The sequence below is a fragment of the Culex quinquefasciatus genome, chromosome 3, assembly GCF_015732765.1.
Source record: "Culex quinquefasciatus strain JHB chromosome 3, VPISU_Cqui_1.0_pri_paternal, whole genome shotgun sequence".
In the NCBI taxonomy this organism is placed as follows: domain Eukaryota; kingdom Metazoa; phylum Arthropoda; class Insecta; order Diptera; family Culicidae; genus Culex; species Culex quinquefasciatus.
The window spans coordinates 28739149-28761564 of record NC_051863.1 but is presented as its reverse complement, the minus strand read 5'-3'; the positions used below and the strand labels follow the sequence as shown (position 1 = coordinate 28761564).

General features: G+C 35.6%; 1 protein-coding gene and 1 long non-coding RNA gene across 2 annotated transcripts in view; one reads left to right on the top strand and one right to left on the bottom strand.

Moving 5' to 3' along the window:
• Positions 1–178: 178 nt before the first annotated feature.
• On the bottom strand, positions 179–1013 carry LOC119770669. Its single transcript, XR_005278938.1, has 2 exons — positions 606–1013; positions 179–550 (listed from the first exon to the last, which is right to left on the bottom strand). It is a non-coding gene; the product is annotated as an uncharacterized LOC119770669 (long non-coding RNA).
• Positions 1014–3041: 2028 nt separating this feature from the next.
• The window catches only part of LOC6038147 (R3H and coiled-coil domain-containing protein 1), an 85255-nt gene continuing 65880 nt past the window's right edge, over positions 3042–22416 (top strand). Inside the window, exons 1-3 of the mRNA XM_038260711.1 lie at positions 3042–3054; positions 4161–4353; positions 21489–21680. Of these exons, the coding sequence (XP_038116639.1) occupies positions 3042–3054; positions 4161–4353; positions 21489–21680 (398 nt within the window). The remainder of the gene's footprint in view (positions 3055–4160; positions 4354–21488; positions 21681–22416) is intronic.

Sequence of the window (22416 nt, the reverse complement as noted above, 5' to 3'; positions counted from 1 at the left end):
TGGTTTTCGTTATCATTTTTTATTATTTCAAAATGGCTTTACATTCAATAAAGTATTCAAAACTATTCTAGTAGTCGTCCTCTTTGCCCCCCCAGCGGCGGGCAGAAGCGGCGGCTTTTAACCGCAGCATTTAGACCTGCAAAGCTAATAAGCGTTGAAATAAAAAGTCCTCCGAAACTTCACCTAGAACTTTATTACTCTTCTTCTCGCCAAATGTGTCATTCCATTTTCCTGAATTGACCTGTCCACTTCAACGGCACCGGTTTCCCTTATAGGTTACAGCAGAACTCGCCTATGTTGTGGTCCAGACAAGCCACACGCTAAGCCGCTCGTCGGTGTCATTTTTTGGGAGCTAGTTTGCTTAAACACCCGGAAAAAACACCAAACGGCACCGTCCACTGTGCCGTCGGTTTCGTTGGACACTTCTCCCTACAGCCGCCGCCTTAAACTCACGGTTCTTCTCTCGCAGCTCATTGTTGGAATTACACTTCCCGGGGAGTCGCACCAAAAAGCCCAGATGTGGTGCTTTCCATCGATTGATTGCTAAGATCTGAAAAAAAACATCAAATTAAAACTCAAACTCACCCGCTGAAAAGAAAACTTACACTTGAACTTTTTCTTCCCCAAGTTGCAGCTTGCGGGTCACTTTCGGGTCCAGTTGCTGCTTGTCTCGTTGAAGCAAAACCGGCGCCGGTCATCCCATCGGAGTTTAGTTTTCCGACCTTTGACCAAAAATCGTGACCTGCTTTGTTTTTGTTTTCTTTCTGCGGAAACTGCTTGAAAACTTATCAAAACAAATACCGAGTTGCCAAACTTGATCGAAAAACTGCTCGAGCTATGACAGCAGGGATGCAAGATCGTTTTCGCTTTGTTCAAAAGTCGAGCAGACGCTGACCGCTTTAACTCGCTTTAACGCGCGTTAACTTGCGATAACTTGCTTTTAGGTGGCGTTATGTGAAAACTCGGCACGATGAGTAGCGTTGATGCTTTTCGAGCTCGTTTTTGTGCGTTTTAGTGTGTTATCGCAGAGTGACGTCCCCCTCGGCAACAGCAGCTGCTTCCGCCCAAAACGTCTTCGGCAAGTTGGCCTCGAATAGCAAGCAACGTGCCTTCTCGACGATCGTCCGGTTGGCCCTCTCCGCTAGACCGTTTTGCTCTGGTGTGTACTCAACGGTGGTCTGGTGGCGAATCCCCAGCTGACTCAGGAGCTTCTCGAATCCCTTGTTCTTGTACTCCGTCCCGTTGTCCGTACGCAAAACCTTCAGCTTGTGTCCTGTCTGCCTCTCTGCCATGCTGTGAAAGTCCTTGAAGCAGCGAGTCACCTCTTCTTCGGATTTGTGACGCAGGAAGTAGATGAACATCTTCCTCGTCCGATCGTCGATGAAAGTGATGTAATATCGACTTCCACCGATGGATACCTGCTCCATTGGTCCGCAGATATCGGAATGCACCAACTCAAGCACCTCGGTCGCTCTGGTTCCACTCTTGTTGAACGGCAGCCTGGTCTGTCGCCCCATGGGACAGATTTTGCAGCCAGCAGCACTATCAGCCTCCAGGAATTGGACTCCAGTCACCATGCCGTTGCGCAATCTGGTCAAGTTCTTGATTGACAAATGACCGGTACGCTTGTGCCACAGCTCAACGGTTGTCGGCTGACACACCAGCACCTTGGGTACGTCCTGTTCCAGCTTGAATAGTCCGTTCGAGCGACTTCCGGTCGCGATGCATGTGCCCTCGAGATCGAGCACTTCACAGCCCTTCTGGTCGAAAACAACGGTGTGGCCACTATCGACAATTTTACCTACCGACAGTAGATTGACTACCAGTTCCGGAATCAGCTGCACTCCGTTGACGTCAATCTCTTCTCCACAGGTCGGATGTAGCACGGCAGTGCCCTCCGCGACGACCTGCATTTCGCCTTTGTTTGCGGCGAACATCTTCCCATCTGTTTGATGAGCGTCACGCAGCAACGACTTCGTCCGGGTGAGATGACAAGTGGCTCCGGAATCGAAGAACCAGTCCTCAGTCTTCATCTCGTCCATCGTCGTCAGCACGGCACCAAATGCACGACCTGGCTTGCTACCACCTTTTCTCTCCGGCGGTTTCGACGACGACTTGGCGGGACAATCCCGCGCGATGTGTCCAAACTTGTGACAGGAATGGCACTTTGGACCCTTGGACTGCGGCTTACCAATATTCTCCTGCTTGTAGCTCGGCTTGCCCTTCACCGCAAACGCTGGTTCGATGGTCTCCGTCGGCTCGTGATCCTCCTGCAGCAACTTTGTCTTGATCAGGTCGCCCGTAATCTTCGAGCCAGAGTTTTGTAGCGCCATCACCATCGGCTTGTAGCTTTGAGGCAGGCCAGCAAGCAGCAGCATTCCAACCCATTCTTCCGAAATCGGGAATCCGACACCACCGAGTTGGTTTGCGGTAGCAACCATTCTCGTCACGTACGCCTCCATGGATACGGAGTTGGCCAAGTTCGTTGTCATCAGCTTGTGCAGGAGACCCCAGCGACGCGTCAATCCGTTGTCTTCGTAGGTCTGCTCCAGCTTGTCCCAAGCGCCTTTGGCCGTTGTTGTCCCCTGGACATGGACGTACAACGAAGGGTCGAGGCCAAGAATAATCTTTCCTCGAGCTTTACGGTCCTTCGCCTTCGGAATTGCTTCAGGCGTACCGTCATCCTTCAGGTTCGGTTCCACAGCTTCCCACAGCTCCTCCGTTTCCAAGTAGGTCTGCATACCAAATTTCCACGTGCACCAATTCTCCCTGCCGAGCAATCGTTCGACGACCGGAGATGGTCCCGTAGCGTGCGCCATTCTTGAGGAAAACGGTTCTTGAGGGAAACTGCTTGCGTGAACTTCTTGTTTCAAATTCTTGCGGAAACTTCTTGCGAAAATTTGTAATCTTCTAGAAGCTTAGACACTTTCCACCCACACCTGGGCCCATAACCTCTAGAGAGAGAGCGAGGGAAAACACGACTGGTTGTGGGGAAAGTTAAATGTGGAATGAAGTTTTATTGAACGGAAAACTTAAAGTTAATGATCACCGATTGTCATTGATTACTTCGATCTTCATTAATTTTTCTTGACAATTCACTTTTTCTGGACCCTGAATTCAAAATCATCAAAGACAGTCATTGCTGCAAGAGTTAATGACACCATCGTGGACCTTTATCGTGGAATTTCAATTTAGCTTCAAGGCCGAGTAAAAGGTTGACATTTTGTAAACTTAACCTCGAAATTTTTCAGAAAGTTTACAAAAGTTACAGATTGAAATATCCTACAAAAATACTCATTCTCTAACAAGTTTTATTGCATTAAAAAATGTCAGAAATTAAATATTGTTATGCTTTCAGTAATCTCAATAAAAAAAAATCTCCTAATCCTTCCCTCAACGTGTACTTCCCACTGACGTTTCTCTCTCTTTTTGTTTACTCTCTCTCTCTCCTCGCGCTCTCTTGTTTTGCTTTTGCTAGTCTAGTTCCGCACGCAATCCGTCAGTCAGCAGATTAGCGCAAGAGGCAAAATTTAGTTCCTCAGTTCCGCGCTCCGGTGAGACGACCCGTGGCCAACAGCCTTGTGGACGGCAAGTAGGTTCCGGAAGAACTCGCGACGTCGCGTAAAAGGTGTTCAATTTGTGCTGACTGTTGATCGCAACACGCCTTGTGGAATCGAATCGCTCAGAGCTCGACGGGCACGGTTGTCCATTCATGACCTAACGGGAGTTTTTCGGGTTGTTCTTCGTCTTGGTCGTGCTGGTGCTGTTATTCACGAATCCCGTTTGACGTTCCGTTCCGCGAGTTTGGGGGGGCTGGTGCTGTGCTCGTTCCTGGAAGGTTTCGTGTGTGCAGTGATACTTCCGGCCTCACGCCTGGTTTGGGGGCCACATTTGCCACTGCAAAAAGGGTTGTGCAGTTTTCGCGTGCACCACGGCGAAGCAAAACGCGGAAGAGTTTTGCTTCCACCTTACCTCTTTTTTTTTTTTTTTTTTTTTTTGTTCAGAGAAAAAGTGTTGGTTGAAGGCGTAAGGCCTGCGAAGAATTCCAAGTGGCCGCGCGGCCGTGTCTCGATCGAACGCGTCCGAACGCAACCCGTGCTGCAGTGACATGACCCTGAAAAGGTGGTCCTGCTAAGAAAGTGTCTCGTGCAAAAATTGAGGTCAATCGACCGGAGCGAATCGTCCCAACAACGGCGGGTGGCGTGGAGAATCGGTCCGGAACCACCGGAACCCCGCCGGAGCCAAGCTGGATAACTCAATCGTGAACCGGTTCCTGAGCGCGGCCGATGACGAGTTCGTCTGGGCGGTAGACCAGGACATACGGGCGTTCCTCGAGAAGGCGAACCAAAAAAGGTATGCATCGCTTGCGAGAAATTATGGTCAAGGTGAACTCGCGGGAGAAAGGTTGTTGTGGGTGGGGGGAAGGGAAAGGAAGTCGGCAGGTCGATTCCGCTATGTGCGATGAATAACACGTTTCTGTCGGGATTTATGTGAGGGGGGGAGTGAACGATTGGGAGGGAGAGAAGGTTGTTAATTGCCGTTGCTGGATCTCGTCTTCGTCGTCGTCGCAACATGACTTGGATAGTGGTTTTCGACGATCTCAGCGGTGGCAGGTCTCGCGCAGTGGTCACGGGAGCATGGTGTGGAAAAAAAGAGGCTTGCTGGGGCAGTAGGGCATGCTGGAGAGAAAACTATGTAATATTGGTCTCATTTATAGAGCTGTGAAAATATATGTCGATCGCATTTTAATTTTAAATGAATTATGTTTTTGCCTTATTTCTAATTTTCTAAATAATAATTAAACTCGTGGTTTCTCAAAACTCCACTTATCAAGTTATGACGATTCCGGAAAATTTTACCACGTGAATCAGAGCTTGTAAAAGATCTTGACAAAAACAAATGAAAAGCTTATTAAAAAGGTTTTTTTTTCTTTAAATTTATATATTCCTTTAGAACGCGTCTTACTACACTGCCCATAATTGAAAAGTCGGCTATTATGCCAAATCAAGTATTCCGAGAAAAACGCGTTTTAGTGTTTGTCACAAAATCTCCGTCAAGGCTATTTCCCATAAGAGTGGCATATTAGCCGTTTGGTTTTTCGCATCGGCAGCCAAGTCTGAACACTATTTCAGTAAAATTCAAGTTCCAGAAGATGCGTTGGAACATCCTCTACCACCTGGTGCTAATATCTCGTTTTTGTCAAAAGTGGATATTAGCCGTTTTTTCAATGGTGGGCAGTACAGTATACCTCGACTATAAACTTTTTAGGATATATTCAATAACCGTTGATTTTGTTTTAACCAAATATTGCACTCTTATCATTATTTCGATTATGCTTTATTCTATCGGCGATAATCTTATCGACGATAACGAACGATAACTCATTTTTTATATATTTCTAATAATTTGACTTAATCCAACCCAATCATAAAAAAAATTGAAGCATTCACTAAGAATATATTTTTTGATACCTAATTTATTAAATTTTTAAATATTTTTAAGAGTATTACACAAAATAGGTTTTTTTTATTCTTCAATTTTCAAAATTTGCAAGATTGATAAATATTTCATAACATTTTTTTGTGCCTTCCTCACCTTACTGAGGAAAGTCTATAAAATCACTCGAAAAATGAACTTTCTAGTTAGGCCTCCTAGATCTACCTTCATTTCCCAAATAACATTTTAGACGTTATCAAAGCTGTCACAACCGCTATAAAACCTATCAGCCAAAACCAACATTAAAACCACTAAGTCGAAACAGCCTCCCCAGAACCCCGATAAAACTCTGTTAAAACCCAAAAGGACCTCCGCAAAAGGTTGTCACTGCCTTTTTATAAAACCTACATAGGAGTTCAAGGCTTTACAACTGAATCCTAACAACATCCTCAAAGCCTTGATAAAACCTTTGTTAAAACCTAGTCAGGAGTTGAGGAAAAATGACATTTCATACGTCTTCAAACGTCTTATGCCAAATAGGTTTCATTTTGGCCAAAAATAAAGTCTTTGTCTTGTCAAATGATAAAATGGAGATGGTTTGCAAAAATGGCGATGATAAATAATAGATATTGGAGGTAATTAAAATAATTTAAAAGCTTATTTCTCACAATTGGTGGCTCAAATTCAGCTGCGGTTGAAATTTTATTCATAAATGTAGGGGAGATAAAGCCAAAAAAATTAGCTTCTTAAAAAATCATTACTTTGTAAACATAGTTTTTAATGTTTAAAAATATTTTGTTGCAATTTTTTGAAAAAAAAAAATTATTTTTAAACGTCTATCGCAATATTAATTACATCAGAAATTCAGCATAAATTAGTGTTTTCGTCAAATTTTAATCAAATTTCTCATTTCTCTATTTTTTCCACAAAGACGGCGGTCAATCACATTCAATTATAACACGCATTTAGCGCCATATTTATGCACTGCAATAGGCCGCGTTAAAAGCTTTTTCATGAGCTTGTGGTTTCAAGTAAGCTTTTCGCATGCCTAATGGCACTTGACAGCTAAACCACCCTTGGTTTTAAAGAAGCATGCGATAAAACCATTTGGCATGACATTGCCATTGGGTTTTCAAGACTGTCTTGAATCTTTCATAAAACCTAATTGAAAGCCATTTAGCTTTTATTGTCACAAGGTTTTATGTCCGAGACATAAAACACTGTTAAAACCTATTAATTAGCTCTTGCTTATAGGTTGCAGTGAATGCCCAAATAAAACTATTAAGCAATCAAGATGCTACCATAAAACCTTAATAAAACTATGTAGTACTAGTTGGTTTAAAAATGTTACTTGGGCAGCCACCTAAATGTGTTTTAAGTAACTTTTTTTTTGTAATATTGAGTAGGTATTTCGTATTATCGATTTTTTTTGTTGAGAACATTCATATTTTCATAATTCACAATGTTGGTTTCAAACGAAGCAAAGTGTTGTATCCATTTTCACTTTATTAGAAGTTTTTTTTTGTTTGATAATTTCATATTTTTTCGAAAATACTCCAATTTTTATAATTTGAAATAACGTAGCAAAATTTTACTTTATTAGAGTTTTATTTGTAAAATTTAAAAAAAAATCACAAAATATCGCATTTTTTTCCGAAAACACATACGGGTCATTCCAGGTCAACTGGGTACACTTTTGGACTCGACCTTCACCGATTTGGACCAAACTTGGAGGGAACGTTCACCTAACGATAAATCCCAAGTTTGGTCCTAATTGGACCATCCCTCTATTTTTGACACCTTACTCTTTTTTGACGATTTTCTAAAAAAACTTTTTTATCTTTTAACGATAACTTTGCCACTATTTGAGCAAAAAACTTTCTACAGGTTGTATTTTATTGAAAATTGTCCAAGGAATTCGATAAAAATAAAATTTTAACCCTTAAATGCACCCTTATATTATATTTTAACGGTTTAAGTATTTAATTTCTCATATTTTTTAAATTTTGTCACCATCGTGTTCCCTGGACAATTTTACATAAAAATCAATGTAAACCACAAACTTAAATGAACTATTGGCGAGATACCGCGATTGTACTGAAAAGTTCTATTTGGCGCCAATTTCCCAACAAAAAAGGTAAAAAACTAGACAAAATGAAACACATACTACTGATTATAAAGCACCTCATTTATCAGTAAGAAAAAAGTCATGCTTGTGCTTGAACATCCTCCTACTTTTTAGATGTAAACGAAGTGGGTTGATTCGAAAATCACGTTACGCATTCTCTCTATTCATCACCCAGCTTAAAACGTTAAAATATAATATTAGGGGGTATTTAAGGGTTAAAATTTTATTTTTATCGAATTCCTTGGACAATTTTCTATAAAATGCAACCTGTAATTTTTTTTTTGCTCAAATAGTTGCAAAGTTATTATTTAAAAGAAAAAAAAAAGTTTTTAGAAATTCGGCAAAAATAAGAGGGATGGTCCAATCAGCACCTTGGGATTTCTGTATCGATAGATGAACGTTTTCTCCAAGTTTGGTCCAAATCGGTGAAGATCGAGTCCAAAGTCCCAGTTGACCTGGAATGACCCATACTCGAAATTTCATAATCTGCAATGCAATGCACATCAACCAAATGAAATTTAGTAGGAATTTTCACTTTATTAGAGCTTTGTTTGTTAAATACTAAAATTTCCGCAAAATATCGTTTTTTGAATGCACAAATTTTCATGAAAAATGTTGTGTTGTTGTTGTGTTTTCAAATTTGATATTTTGAGAACATTTGGGTATTTCACAAAAACATTTGAGCAAATTAGAAATGCATTAAAAAGAATCCCTTCGTTTGATACCTGTGTTGCAAAATTGAAATTGGGAATATTTGTGTATTTTCACAAAAATACGGTATTTTATGCAAATTTTAGAATGTTGTAAAAACATATTTACTATAGCGACAAAGCACACCAAATTTTGCTTCTTTTGATACCCATATTGCGAATTATGATAATTTAGTATTTTATGAATATTTGAGTATTTTAAATACATAAAAACGTTTTTTTTGTAATTTCAAAATAAACAGTATTTTGCGAAATTGTTTGAAAAAAAAGTTCAGAGAAATTTGCATTATTTGGGCTTTAACGAAGTATTTTGGATTGATTTTTGCCTTTCTGACTAAATAAAAGTATAGGCTTTGCTTTTGGATCTGGCTCAAATCAATCTTCGTTATTCTTATATTTACCGAGAATAATTTATTTAAAAAAATATATATATCACGGACGATTTTTTTGGATGCAGGATGGTCACTCAAGTCGGGAAATCGGAAAAATCGGGAAAAAGTCGGTAATTCGCTAAAATCCGCAAAAATTGGGAAAAAGTCGGGAATTTGTGATTTTTTGTCGGAAAGAAGGAAAAAGTCAGGAATTCCTTGAAAAAAAATCTAATTTTTGAATGATTTTGTAAAACGTTGTACAATTTTCAAATTAAATTCACTCAATTATTCTTTAGTATCTTAATTTAAATTAAGAGTTCCTTCCCTATTTGAGAAAGAAAATGTTTTTTGAAACATTAAAATTCCTAATAATCACTGGATGTATTTGACACAGATTTTTATAATATTTTTTTATGAATAAAAAGTTTTTTTTTATATTTTTTTGTTTATCGAACATTACCTTTATTCTTGCTCTAACTTAAAACAACCACAAAGTTAATGAGAAAGTGATATAAAAATTGAGCCTAATTTTAACGATTATGGCTAGCATAGAAATAGCATACACGTAGGATTCTGTTTCATTTTATCACATTGATTAAATACTTGAAAAAAAAATCCAACTTGAGTTTGGTAATGTTTTTTGTTGTAAATATTTGTAATTGTTGAACTAAATTCATTAAGTAATTTATGTCATTTTTTTAATATAAGCAGTTAAATAGGTACTAACAACTAGAAAAATCAACATTTGTACAAAAATTCAATAACAAAATTTAAAAGGAAACTTAGTAAAACCATGTTTTATGCGAATTCCTAGATATTTTCTAAATTCATTGAAAGAATAATAACAGCAATCATGTTTTAAAATAAAGTAGAAATTTTTAAATTCAGTCATCATTATCTTTAGAATTTGTTGTTTAATTTCATTTTACAAAAATTGTCAATATTTTTATTTTTAAAATTAATTTTGATTTTTTGATAGTTGGTGTTGACTTTTTACAAAGAGTTTTTTTGTTTCAAATATTTTTTTAGATAAGAAATGCTTATTATTTGAAGTCGCGAAAAAGTCGGGAATTTCATAACGGGATTTGAGTGGTCACCCTGTGTATGATTTCATTTATGGTATGTTGTCATATTATACACAAAACCCTAACAAAGCCCGATTCTTCTCTGGGCAAATGATGTAACACCAATGATTCTTTGAAATACTCATAAAAAATGTAATAGTTTTTTTCCATATATTTTCAAAATAAAAAAGGAAGGTTCAATATTACCTCTTTTATGATGTGATATTACCTAAATTTCGACTGAAAATGTGGCATCACAACAAAAATAGTAATTTTTCGTTAAGTTTAAATCCTTGAACTGGAGCACAGTTTATACTAACAGGCTATCGTAACTAATAAAACAACAAATTATAAATTAAATTACAAAAAGTGGAAAATTTTACCATATTTTTTTTTTACTTCTAGAGTTTTGTTTGAAAATGTCCTATTAGCTATTGTTTTTCATATTTTTATTGGATCTTTAAAAAAACTCTAGACTTTGTAAGGTATATGGCATATTTTTTGTCCTTCCTATTTGACATGGAATTGCTCATGTGATATGTATGTATGTACATTCTAAATCTAAAATGTCATTGTATTCAAATAATTCGCATTACATTTATTTTAGAGTATTTTGAATCTTCCTTATCTAAACTTAAATAAGCAATTAAGTAAGTACAGTGGACTCTCTCGATGTCGATATTTATGGGACCGTCAAGAGCGGGAGTTATCAAATTATCGAATAAAAAACAAAGCAATCTTTTTGGATGGACTGACAAATTTATTGACAGCTGGAGCAATACTAATATCGAGAAGATCGACAGCCAAAGAGTCCACTGTATTTAGATCAGCAATCCATATAACGGCTGCAATACTACGATCGATATCAACAATTAGGGTGAATGTTTGACTTCCACTTTGCATTGGTTTAACTCTGTAATTTTTTTTTTTTTCAAACTTTACTCTAAACATAATAAATCATCTTCTCACAATCCAATAACAATTTATGCAACCCCTCTTGCCATAAGCACTCTCCAACCTGTACTCCTCATAAAGTGATTGACCAGTCACGAAACTTTTCGGGTTGACCCAAACAACCCAGCCGCTCTCGTTGCGAGTAATGAAAATGTTTGTTTTATATTATACCCCATCAGCCAAATGTTGAACCCAAATGACGATTGCGGCATTTCATATGTTTTTGTTTATTTGGCCTTTAAAAGGGGATATCTGCAAAATCGATTTAGTCTCTCACTGTGGAAGTTGAAATCATTTTCAGATGTGAAATGAATAAAACGCATTATTTTGGTATGATTAAACCAGATTTTTATTCAAAAAAGGAAAATGTTCAATTTTCAACACAATTTCACCCCCGTTCGTAAAAAGTCTCTGACCGTCGGAGCAATTTCGACAGGTGTTGGGAAAGTTTTTTTTTTTTCATTTTCAACGTCTTCACTTTCAAAATCCGAACTGAACTGACTTGGTGGTTCGCGATGGCAGACGAGGGGCATAGGTATTTGGAGTTTAATTATAGCCCGATCTCGCACGCCGTGCTGCTTAATGACGAATGTGCAAGGAATTTGGGCGCGTGTCGAAAAAGTTGGTGCGTTTAATTTTGGCGATTGCGATTAGCAATTTCGTGCAGAGTGGCACTCAAAGTGCGGTGGCGATTTCGACCAGTCATTACATGCAATTAGAGGATTGGTGAATTCCATTAGATGTTTTTCAACAAAAGCAAGACTAACTAGCTGACTGAAAATAAATAATCTCAGTCCATTTATAGAGCTTATCAACAAATCAAGAGTGTTCCATAATCTTACAAGTGTAAACAGCTGCACCTGGGAAAGTCGTGTTTGACGGAACTGTTAACTTGATGGACTTTAGAGCCAAGAATGTACTACAGCTTTTTTTTTACAAAAAATCAAATCAACGGTTTACTATATAAAACAATTGTTAAGTCATTTTTACGAAAATCATTTTTTTTTCAAAAATTCTTCGGTACAAGATATAGCGACATCCTAAATTCTGATGCAAAAGATACCTTTTTAAGTACCCTGAAACATATTAAAAATCTCGAAAATCTTAAAATATATATATAGGAATTCAACTTTTAGTAATAAGACGACAAACAAAAAAAAAAACTCAGGCATTTTTTTCCGTGCAGAATCATCAGAAAACCTAATTACAGATTTTCTAATATTAATTTTTATATTATCAACCCGCAAAATTGTATGAAGCATTGCTTGGAAAAAAAAAACTAATGATTGCGTTGACAAAGTTTCTCCAAAATAAAAAAAAAACAAAAATAGAAGTCATGAAAAAATTTGCGAAGTTTCAGAGAATTACTCACTTGAGCAATTATCTGAAATTCCGGCCAATCGATTTTTTTTCATTTTTTTAATCTGGCAAAAACTTTTTGGGTGTCTTCCGTATGCCCAAAGAAGCTAGTTTTCATCATCAGTTTGTCCATGTAATTTTCCATACAAATTCGGCAGCTGTCTTTACAAAAAACTATGTGATAATTCAAAAACCTGCATCTTTTAGATGAAAAAACTACACAAAAAAAAAATATACGGAAAATATGCTCATTTTTTAAATAACTTTTTGTCACTTCAAATTAATTTTCAAAAAAACACTATGAGCAATTCCAGCTCAAATCAGGATTTTTTCTGGTACTTTTGTACCCGACCCTCTCCGATTTCAATGAAAGTTTTTAGACATGTTATCCTAGGCCTATATAAGCCATTTTTGTGTATATGGAGCCAATAGTACTCGAAAATAACATTTGAGAAGGGCGTAAGGTATTTAAATATTTTTGTATTTTGCAATTTAAAAATTACTGTGTCTCGAAGCCATTGCGTCGTATCAAAAAGTGGTCCAAGACAAACTTGTAGGAAATTGGATGAGCTTTCTGAAAAAAATACACTGAAACAAAAATACACGCCACTTCTATGAGATTTTTTGATTTTTAAGTCTAAAACTTAAATTTAAAGGTGTTGTCACGATTTTTTTTCGTTCAAAATTTTTGAGGAAATAGCCTAAGATGTTACCAAAAGACTGACGAAAAATGCAGGATGGTATGTCTCTCCTAAAAAAATACAAAAATCATTTACTAAAACTGTTTTTTTGAAAGTGGTCTAAACGTCAAAATTTAAAAAAACCCACAGTGAGAATCGATTCTCCAGACAATTTTACATAAAAGTCTCCATATTGACCATTGTCCTATGTCCAATCCTTGGGAAGATACAGCGGTTTTAAAAATAAAAATGATGAAAAAATGGGTTTTTTGGTGGTTTTTGGCAATTTCTATATGACAGACTTGGTTTTTCAGTCTCGTAAATATTTTTACCGGAAAGCTCGTCCAATTTCCCATAAGTTTGCCTTTGATAGCATTTCAATTGGATGTAAGGGCTTACAGTTATAAGCTTAATTACATTGTTAATAACTGAAAAGAGAATATTTTTTTTAGTGTGGTAGAAACCTGGATAATAAATTAGCTTACGTAAATATCAAAACGAGTCAAATCAAAAAGCTGTCAAAGGCAAACTTATGGGAAATTGGACGAGCTTTCAGGTAAAAATATTTAAGAGACTGAAAAACCAAGTCTGTCGTATAGAAATTGCCAAAAACCACAAAAAAACCCATTTTTTCATCATTTTTATTTTTAAAACCGCTGTATCTTCCCAAGGATTGGACATAGGACAATGGTCAATATGGAGACTTTTATGTAAAATTGTCTGGAGAATCGATTCTCACTGTGGGTTTTTTAAAATTTTGACGTTTAGACCACTTTTCAAAAAACAGTTTTAGTAAATGATTTTTGTATTTTTTTAGGAGAGACATACCATCCTGCATTTTTCGTCAGTCTTTTGGTAACATCTTAGGCTATTTCCTCAAAAATTTTGAACGAAAAAAAATCGTGACAACACCTTTAAATTTAAGTTTTAGACTTAAAAATCAAAAAATCTCATAGAAGTGGCGTGTATTTTTGTTTCAGTGTATTTTTTTCAGAAAGCTCATCCAATTTCCTACAAGTTTGTCTTGGACCACTTTTGATACGACGCAATGGCTTCGAGACACAGTAATTTTAAATTGCAAAATACAAAAATATTTAAATACCTTACGCCCTTCTCAAATGTTATTTTCGAGTACTATTGGCTCCATATACACAAAAATGGCTTATATAGGCCTAGGATAACATGTCTAAAAACTTTCATTGAAATCGGAGAGGGTCGGGTACAAAAGTACCAGAAAAATTCCTGATTTGAGCTGGAATTGCTCTATTATAACTTAAAAAAAAAACTTGAATACTAATGACATAAAATGCCATCTTTACTAAAAATTTGAGCAAGAAGAAATTTTTTACAAAAATATATATTGTTGTTAAAAAAATAATTGATTTTTTAAAAAATAAACTGAAAATGGCCAACGAACTTTTTGATTTAATTTTTTGATGATAAACAAACAGAAAAAACAGATTTTCTCAGTGTTGTAGTGTTAATTTTTATTTGTGTCTCTAGCTCAATATTTAAAAATTACAAAAATAATTGTGTTTTCTACACTAAAAACGTTACTTAATCCACCATTAGGTGGTTGGTGCCTTCCTCACATTTTGAGTGTAATGCTAGGTAATATCTGAGATCCGGCCTCCACAAAGTTCATAAATAACACTTAAGTGCTTATAACTTTTGATAGGGTCGTCAGATCTTCAATCTACTGAATTCGTTGGATAGTTTTTTGATTACCTAACCAACGATAAGTCGCATGATAGATCCGGACAACGTTTTCATCGAAATATATGAGATCCGGCCTCTAAAAAGTTCAAAAATAACACTTAAGCGCTTATAACTTTTGATAGGGTTGTCAGATCTTCAATCTTTTGAACTCGTTGAAAAGGTCTTTTAAATACCTTTCTAAAAATGTATAACATGACGAGGTTTCTTACAAAAACGTTACTTAATCCACCTTAAGGTGGTTGGTGCCTTCCTCGCATTCATGTTGTATTTTAGGTGGTATTTACAAATTAATTTAAGAGTTTGTTTAGTTTGTTTTAATTTTTTTATCATTTGTTTTTTTTTAATTATTGATTTTACTTGAACAGCAATTTTCAATTCTTTTGTTTACCAACTCTTCAAAATAAAGGTGAAAAGTCTCATGAGTTATATATTTCAGTAAAAAGTTCGTGTAAATTTTTGTCGAGACAAAATGATGCAGCAACATAATTATTACAGATTTTTTCCAGAAGAGGCGCAGACACTGCTTAAGCGATGTGGCAACCGGGCGATACGCATGCAAGGGGGTGTGGCTGCCAATCCCCCGCGTGGTCAAAAAGCCAAAAAAGCAAACAGACCCGGCTTTTGAGGTTATGCAAAAATCACCCTTTTTTGTAGCTACAAAAAAACTTTTTCTTGGCATAACTTTAAAAGTACTTCACTAAACAGAATAAAATTTAATAGGGTCTTAGGGGACCCCAAAACGAACAGAATAAGGCGGATCCGGCCAAAATCGGTACGGCCAGTTCTGAGATGATCGTGTGGAAAAAAAAAATCATGTCTACACACATCCCCACAGACATTTGTTCAGAATTTGATTCTGAGTCGATAAGTATACGTGAAGGTATATCTAGGAGTCGTATTGAAGAAGTTCATTTTTCGAGTGATTTTATAGCCTTGCCTCAGTGAGGTGAGGAAGGCAAAACCACCCTTTTTACAATCTTCCGGACTTTTGTTAAATTCGTTTTTTTAGCATAATTGTTGAAGTACTTAACTATACTTTATCATTTTCAATAGCGACTTATGGGACCCCAAGACGGATCAAATGAGACCAAAACGGTCCAAATCGGGTCAGCCAGTGCCGAGATAACTCAGTGCAATTTTTTTTGGATCAACATCCCACCACACACACAGACATTTGCTCAAAATTTGATTCTGAGTCGATATGTATACATGAAGGTGGGTCTAAGAGGTCAAATTAAGAATTTCGTTTTTCGAGTGATTTTATAGCCTTTCCTCAGTAAGGTGAGGAAGGCAAAAAAAACGCTGTTTTCAACAAATTTTTACGTGGTCAATGCTTTTTTGCCCTTTCTGGAATTTTCTGAATAGATGGCATTGTGTGCCATTGTAAGTGACAATTGTTTATAAAATCATTTAATCATTTAAATATTTTCGATTTATTATATTGTTTTATGTACTCCTTAGATATAACTACAGTTTTGTCAAAAAAAAATCCTTCAAAAGATATTTTTTTTTTTAATTATCACATATAATTTTTGCATGGACAACTGTCAAATTTCAAAAAAAGTTCCCGAGTTTTAGCCAGATTATAAAGTATAAAAATCAAAATTAACCCTCTACAACCTAACCCCGCTTCTAAACCGGGGTGACATTGATAGGATTTTAATTTGCTTTTGAAATATTTTCCAACAGGTAAGGATTTTCTCAAGATTATTCTTTTTAAAACATGTTCTGGGGAAGGCTACCCAAAGTCCATTCACTGTTTTGGAAAAAAAAGTTTTTTCAATAGTGTTTAGAAAAATAGTCACATTAAAAATTCATAGTTTAAATTCCGGGGTGACTATCAACAGAGTTTTTCTTGTTAAAATCATATTTAAGATGTTCAATCTTTATTTGTACGTTAAATGTACCATCACTAGAGTAGCTGATATAGTTTTTAAAGAAATAAATCAATTTTAATATTTAGTTAACTAAGTTTATAAGCTTTTTAACAAAATACATATAAGTTTTAGGTAAAATTAATAAAAAGTCGAAATTTTGCTTCAAATTTGTTAAAACTTGTTTTATTTATAAAATTATCGATTTATATTGCATTTTATTCTAAATTTGAAGCACGAATCACAAGTTTTTACATTTTGCATGAAATTTGTTCCTCGGAAAATGCCTATAAATTTGGAGTTTTTTTTATTGTGTTTCGAAAACACATATTATTGATTATTTACAAACTTATCCTTCGGGAAGTCGCGTGTTTTGGCATTTCTTACAAGTGTCGTTACAAAGTGTGTGCAAAGTACACGTACGCGACTGCCGGTGGGTTATTTAACCTTTTCCTAGTGGAAAATTGTCCAAAGAATCCGAAAATGCTTTCCGTTTTCCGATTCAAAATCATGTTCATTGAGAAAATCATGACACTTTGAGAAGTTTAAAATAATTACTTTCATCAACATTTTCTAAACTATAGTCAACTTACATTTTAAACTTTTCAAAATTTTATGAAAAGTTCATTTTTACTTTGAACACTTCTCTATCACGGTCAGTATAATATTAAACAATTCCGTACGACTTTTAATTGTACTCTTCATTTTGCGGAAAAATCGCAAACCTATCAAAGTCACCCCGTTTTACGGTACTACAATTTCGTATGTCTTAAGAAAAATGAAGTGTGCATTAATTTTTGTAGTGTCCCAAACTATGCCTCTACGCATTTTTTTACAATTTATATGATAAGGGCACCATTTTATAGCACGAAATATGAAAAACAAGCAAAAAATTGAAAAAGTTACTGTAAAAACAACAAAAAATTAGATAGGCAAATTGTAATGATAGGGGGTGGTAGAATAGACCAAATACTACCAAAAACAAGCATGAACTAAACAAGATAAATGCAAATTAAAATACTAAAAATAAAACAAGAAAAACATAAAACAAGAGAAGTAAAGTTTTTCGTAGAACAAAAGTTGCTCAATATGACCTTCTAAACACGGGAAAAAATCGAAAAAATGGGGATGTAGAGAACATATAATGTGATTGAAATAGGCATTGTTCCCCTAAATCTTTAACGGTACACTTATTTGGGACCTCACGTTGACATAAAGTCTTGTACGCAAGGGGTTTGAAATGAATGTGGCGATGATTTAAACAGATTGTGTCACGTTCCCCAGAAAACCGTTCCCCAGAAAACCATTCCCCAGAATGTACCATTTCCCAGAAAACCATTCCCCAGGAAAGTTTCTTTCTCGAAAAATCAAAGTAGTTTCAAATATTAGTTTGTTTGAAATTTCTTTGAAAATTTAAAAATTAGACAAGGTTATTTTATCCGTGCCAAGAAATTTTCCTTTTTTTGACAACAATTCTTGAGAAAATAACAGAAAATGTTAATTCGGCTTATGACTCGTTCTATTATTCTAAGAAATTTTCCCTTCTTTTTCAGTCATGTTAAATTTGTTATACAAATGCCGAATAAATTGCAGTTTCTTTTTATTTCTTGTTTTCCGTGAATGCTATTTTTATTTTGCAAAGAAGAAAAATGTTTGTTAAAATTAAAATATGATTATGGGTGTCATTGGTATAATTCCATTTGACATATTGGACCTTTGGCATATTGCTCATTTTGCATGATGATTTAAATTTTCTAAATTTGATTTAAGGTGACAAAATTTAATTTATCATTTTTGGAAAAAAAAACTCTCTTGATTTACAATAACTGACTAATTTTTACTTCTTTTAAGGTCTCCTGACACAAGTTGAATTTCACCTTCTTTAAAGAAGGGAAAACTGCCTTGACTTGTGATATGTGCTAACAGAAGTTGAATTTTCGCTTTAAAGTTTTTTTTTCTTGTATTCTTTCTTGTTTCCATAAGGAAAAACTCTCTTGACTAGTGATAACAAATTTAAAAAGTTGTGTAAGTGGTCAATTTTTTTCCCTTACTTAAAGAAGGGAAAATTAAACCCGTGTTAGCAGTTATAATAACAAGGCTATAAATTTTTCCCTTCCTTAAAGAAGGGAAAACTCTCCTCCTCCCTTTTAAAGGTAAAATTCAACTTGTATCAGTCAGTAAAGTTTTCCTTTCTTTAAAGAAGGGAAAACTTTCTAGCCTTGTAATAACTGCTGACACAAGTTAACGTGGTGATTATTGCACTCGAGCGTAATATTTCAATCTTTATTTCTCGCATCATGTTCGAGATTTTTCGATCTAAATATTATGATCATAATTTGTCAATGGTAAGTCAAAAAGTCAAATTAAAAACATTTTCAAAATTCTAAAAAAAAAAATCAAAAAGTTTGGAATTCAAAAATCAAATTTAAAGAGAAAAGAAATTTTAAAATTTAAAAAAATCAAAGATTACGAATTTTATTATTTTTTGTTTTTTGAAAATTTGAAACTATGGAATTTTTGGAAATTTTGGAAAAAAAGAAAATTTTGGAAATTTTGGAAATTTTGGATTTTTTTTTTAATTTTGGAAATAATTATAATCACCACGATAAATATTTCTGGGGAACGGTACATTCTGGGGAATGGTTTTCTGGGGAATAATACATTCTGGGGAATGGTTTTCTGGGAACGGTTCATTCTGGGGAATGGTATTCGGGGGAATGGTTTTCTGGGGACACAATCATTTAAACAGGAAATAATTTGGCAAGATATTCAGAACTTTTTCATTATTACATCATCCTTCACAATCAGTTCTGGTTAAAATAGACTCCATTTCAACACCAGATTTAGTCGCGTTTGTGTATATATAAGTCTCACCTGAGGACTTGGTCTTTACACAGTTGAAAAGATACATTTTAAAATTATTTTCTCTTTAAAAATCTCATTAAAAACTCACAAAACTCTTAATAAATATTTGAATATAATTTCAAAATATCAATATAATTGAAAAAAAAAAACATTAACTGTGCAAATCAATTTATATGTTAGTACAAACCTCGCGAGGCAATTGCAGACCGCTTTCTGGTGGGTGGTCACATAAGACAAAAGCGCAGTTGCAGTTGCAGTTCGTCAGCTGGTTTGCCACACCTCCCAAACCCCCTCTTGTGCGGGACCGACGACGATCCAGATTATGTGCATGTAAATACGTTGTTGCTGTACCTCTTTTCAGCAGTCAGCAGTACAGCTCGCTTTTAATTACCATTTCAATAAAAGCTCTGTGTGTGTGATTATTGCATCGTTAGATATGCTTCGCTGGATCTTCCTAGGTTTTGTGTCTTGAAAAGTGATGGTTTGTTCGTTCTAATGGAATTTTGAAAACGTTGACGCGAACAACGGGCTTGAATTTTATTAAGGAATGAACATAAATAATTGCTTCAAATCAAAGTGTACAACAAAAAACGTTTAATTTAGAGTGTTCCTACATTGCATAATTTCTGCAACATCAACATCTCTCTAATCTCTAACGGTGACACTCTGCAGCGATAACAATCATGCAAAACAACTTTATTGCGTAGGCTCTCGGAGGATAGCTGCAGCACAGGAAAGTCTCAATTTTACGAACAAATATCGCTTAATCACAGTGGCACAAAACGTTAAATATCTATCACAAGCCTGCATATTGATCACGCGTGGCAAATGCACATTAAGGCTCTGTGCGTTCCAAGCATTTCCTCAAAGTTACGTTACCACATACCGGCCGGCTGCCAGGTCGCTTAAGTTGATTAAAGCAGGGGTGCTCAAAGTTTCTGGAAGCCGGGCCAAATTTTAAGCTCAAAAGAGCTTGCGGGCCGTACAACGTACAACGTACAAAGAGATTATTTAAAAAATTAAATTACATTATTTTTATTTAAAATATACTAAAAAAGTATTAAGTATTTGGAAATTTCTGTTATTTTTTGAACATTTTCATTATTTAAAAAAATGTCAATCAAAAATTTACATTTTTCCATCAGATTTGTTGATTTTATTGTTTATGTGTATTTAAAAAAAATGTATTGAGTTGAAATTCATAGAAATTTTGAAGTTTGTTTTAAATTTCAAATTGGTGACATGAAATATGAACAATTTATGTAACGGCGTAATTTTATCTTTAGTGTAACTAATGAAAAATCGTTGCAAAAATATTTTCCCACAATTAGGCCGATGCTAATATTTAAAAAAGTTTTTGTCTCTCCACTCTAGCCATGATTGAGTGAAGGCAGAAAAATAAAAATATGAAATTACAAGCCAGAATATCCACATGTCAATAAAAAAATTGAAAATGTATTATACACCCAGCACAGTTGATTACCAATAATTATTTTCCAAAAATGAGGATTCGACAAAAAAAGCATTTCAATGTAAAAACACTTCATCGAAAATTCTATAATTCAAATTAGTTTTGAATATATTCAAACATGCTCAAAATTGTTCTTAAATTTTCATTGAAATTTTGAAGTTTTTTTTTTTAATATTATTTGTCTCTTATTTTTCGAGCCGATTTTGAAGGGTGAGGGAGGGTTGGACAGAAAAAGCTTTGTAAAATTTTAGAACGGCCTTATTTCTCCAATTTCAACATTTTGTCTGCCTGAATCAGATGGTAATCAATCAGATTCGTTATCAAACCGTAATGAATTTGAATCCCGAATGAAAAGATTTTTGAACAAAATATTTGTGTCGTAAAATGGGGATCAAAATATGGATAAATCATTTGATTTATACCAGCAAAAAATAGAATAAAAAAGTTTTGAATAAAATTTCAATTATAACTCACTACAAATGGTCAACGGGCCATTTTACATGATCATTCAAAATGGGTCCGCGGGCCACAAAAAATCACCTCGCGGGCCACGTTTGGCCCGCGGGCCATACTTTGGTCACCCCTGGATTAAAGTAATGCAAAAAAGTAAAACCTGTCCCATAGCATCGAACGTTTATGTGTTTCTGCCGAGGCATTGGCTTTTAAAAATAGACCACTCTGCATACACAGTGTTAAGTCGATCGGATTTGTGTAAACAACGCTAATCTGCCTCAAATTGGCTTAGCGCGGAAATCCGTCCCCTTCCGACGCCGTACCTCCTCTTCTTACGCTGATGATCGTTCACGATTTGTGATGCAAATTCCACTTTTTTACCTTTGTTTTTTTCCCACTTTCAGCGTCCTCATCTTTCCGCCGGTCAACAACTACCGCCGCTTTCTGATCCACAAGGTTTCGGAGAGCCTCGTCGGCGAGCTTGGCCACCGGCATGAGCTGGTGACGTTCTCGATCGGAACTGGGAGCGAGCGGCGAACCGTGGTCTGCCACCGTCACCAGCTGCTGCGAGACGTCAAGGCGACGTCCAGCAAGAGGTAAGTCGAGAGTTTTATGCATCTTAAGGGTCCACTCCACGCAAACAGTTAGAGTTCCACTTTTTGTATTAGGTCCTGTAGAAATGTTATGCAATGTTAACAAGACCTAACCTGATCTGCTTGTTTCAATAGTTTCTTCAAAAAGCCAAAAAAAAACTTGAAAAAAGATCTGGCAACCCTGTCACAAGTTATGATCAGTTAAATGATATGTATGTACTTTTTAAAAGATTGATCTCACTTATTTTTATATTACTATTTCCGGATCCGTCATCCGACCAATCGTTGGTTAGGTAATCGAAAGTCTTTTCCAACGAGTCCATAATATTGAAGATCTGGCAACCCTGTCTCGAATTAGGACCACTTAAGTGATATTAATGGACTTTTTGAAGACGGATCTCACTTCAATTTATGTACCTAAACAATGACTGGATTTTGATAGGAGTATCAGGTGAGCAACACTGCCCGGAAGATGGATATTTGTGGAGTTCTTTTTGTGCTGTATTCGTGATCGTGTTCATATCGAGTTCTGTGGAAGGTGCGAAGCCGCGTGGTTGGATACTTGTGTCTCTGTTGTTTTATTTGTTCCATCTGGAGTATTAGTTTTTAAATTGTTGTTATTTTTTACAGCTTCCTGGAATTATTTTAATTTAACTGTCTACATGTAATTTTATCTACTCACTATATAATTTATTTAAATGTTCATATTATTCCTTATCCTATTCCTTTCTTGAAACAT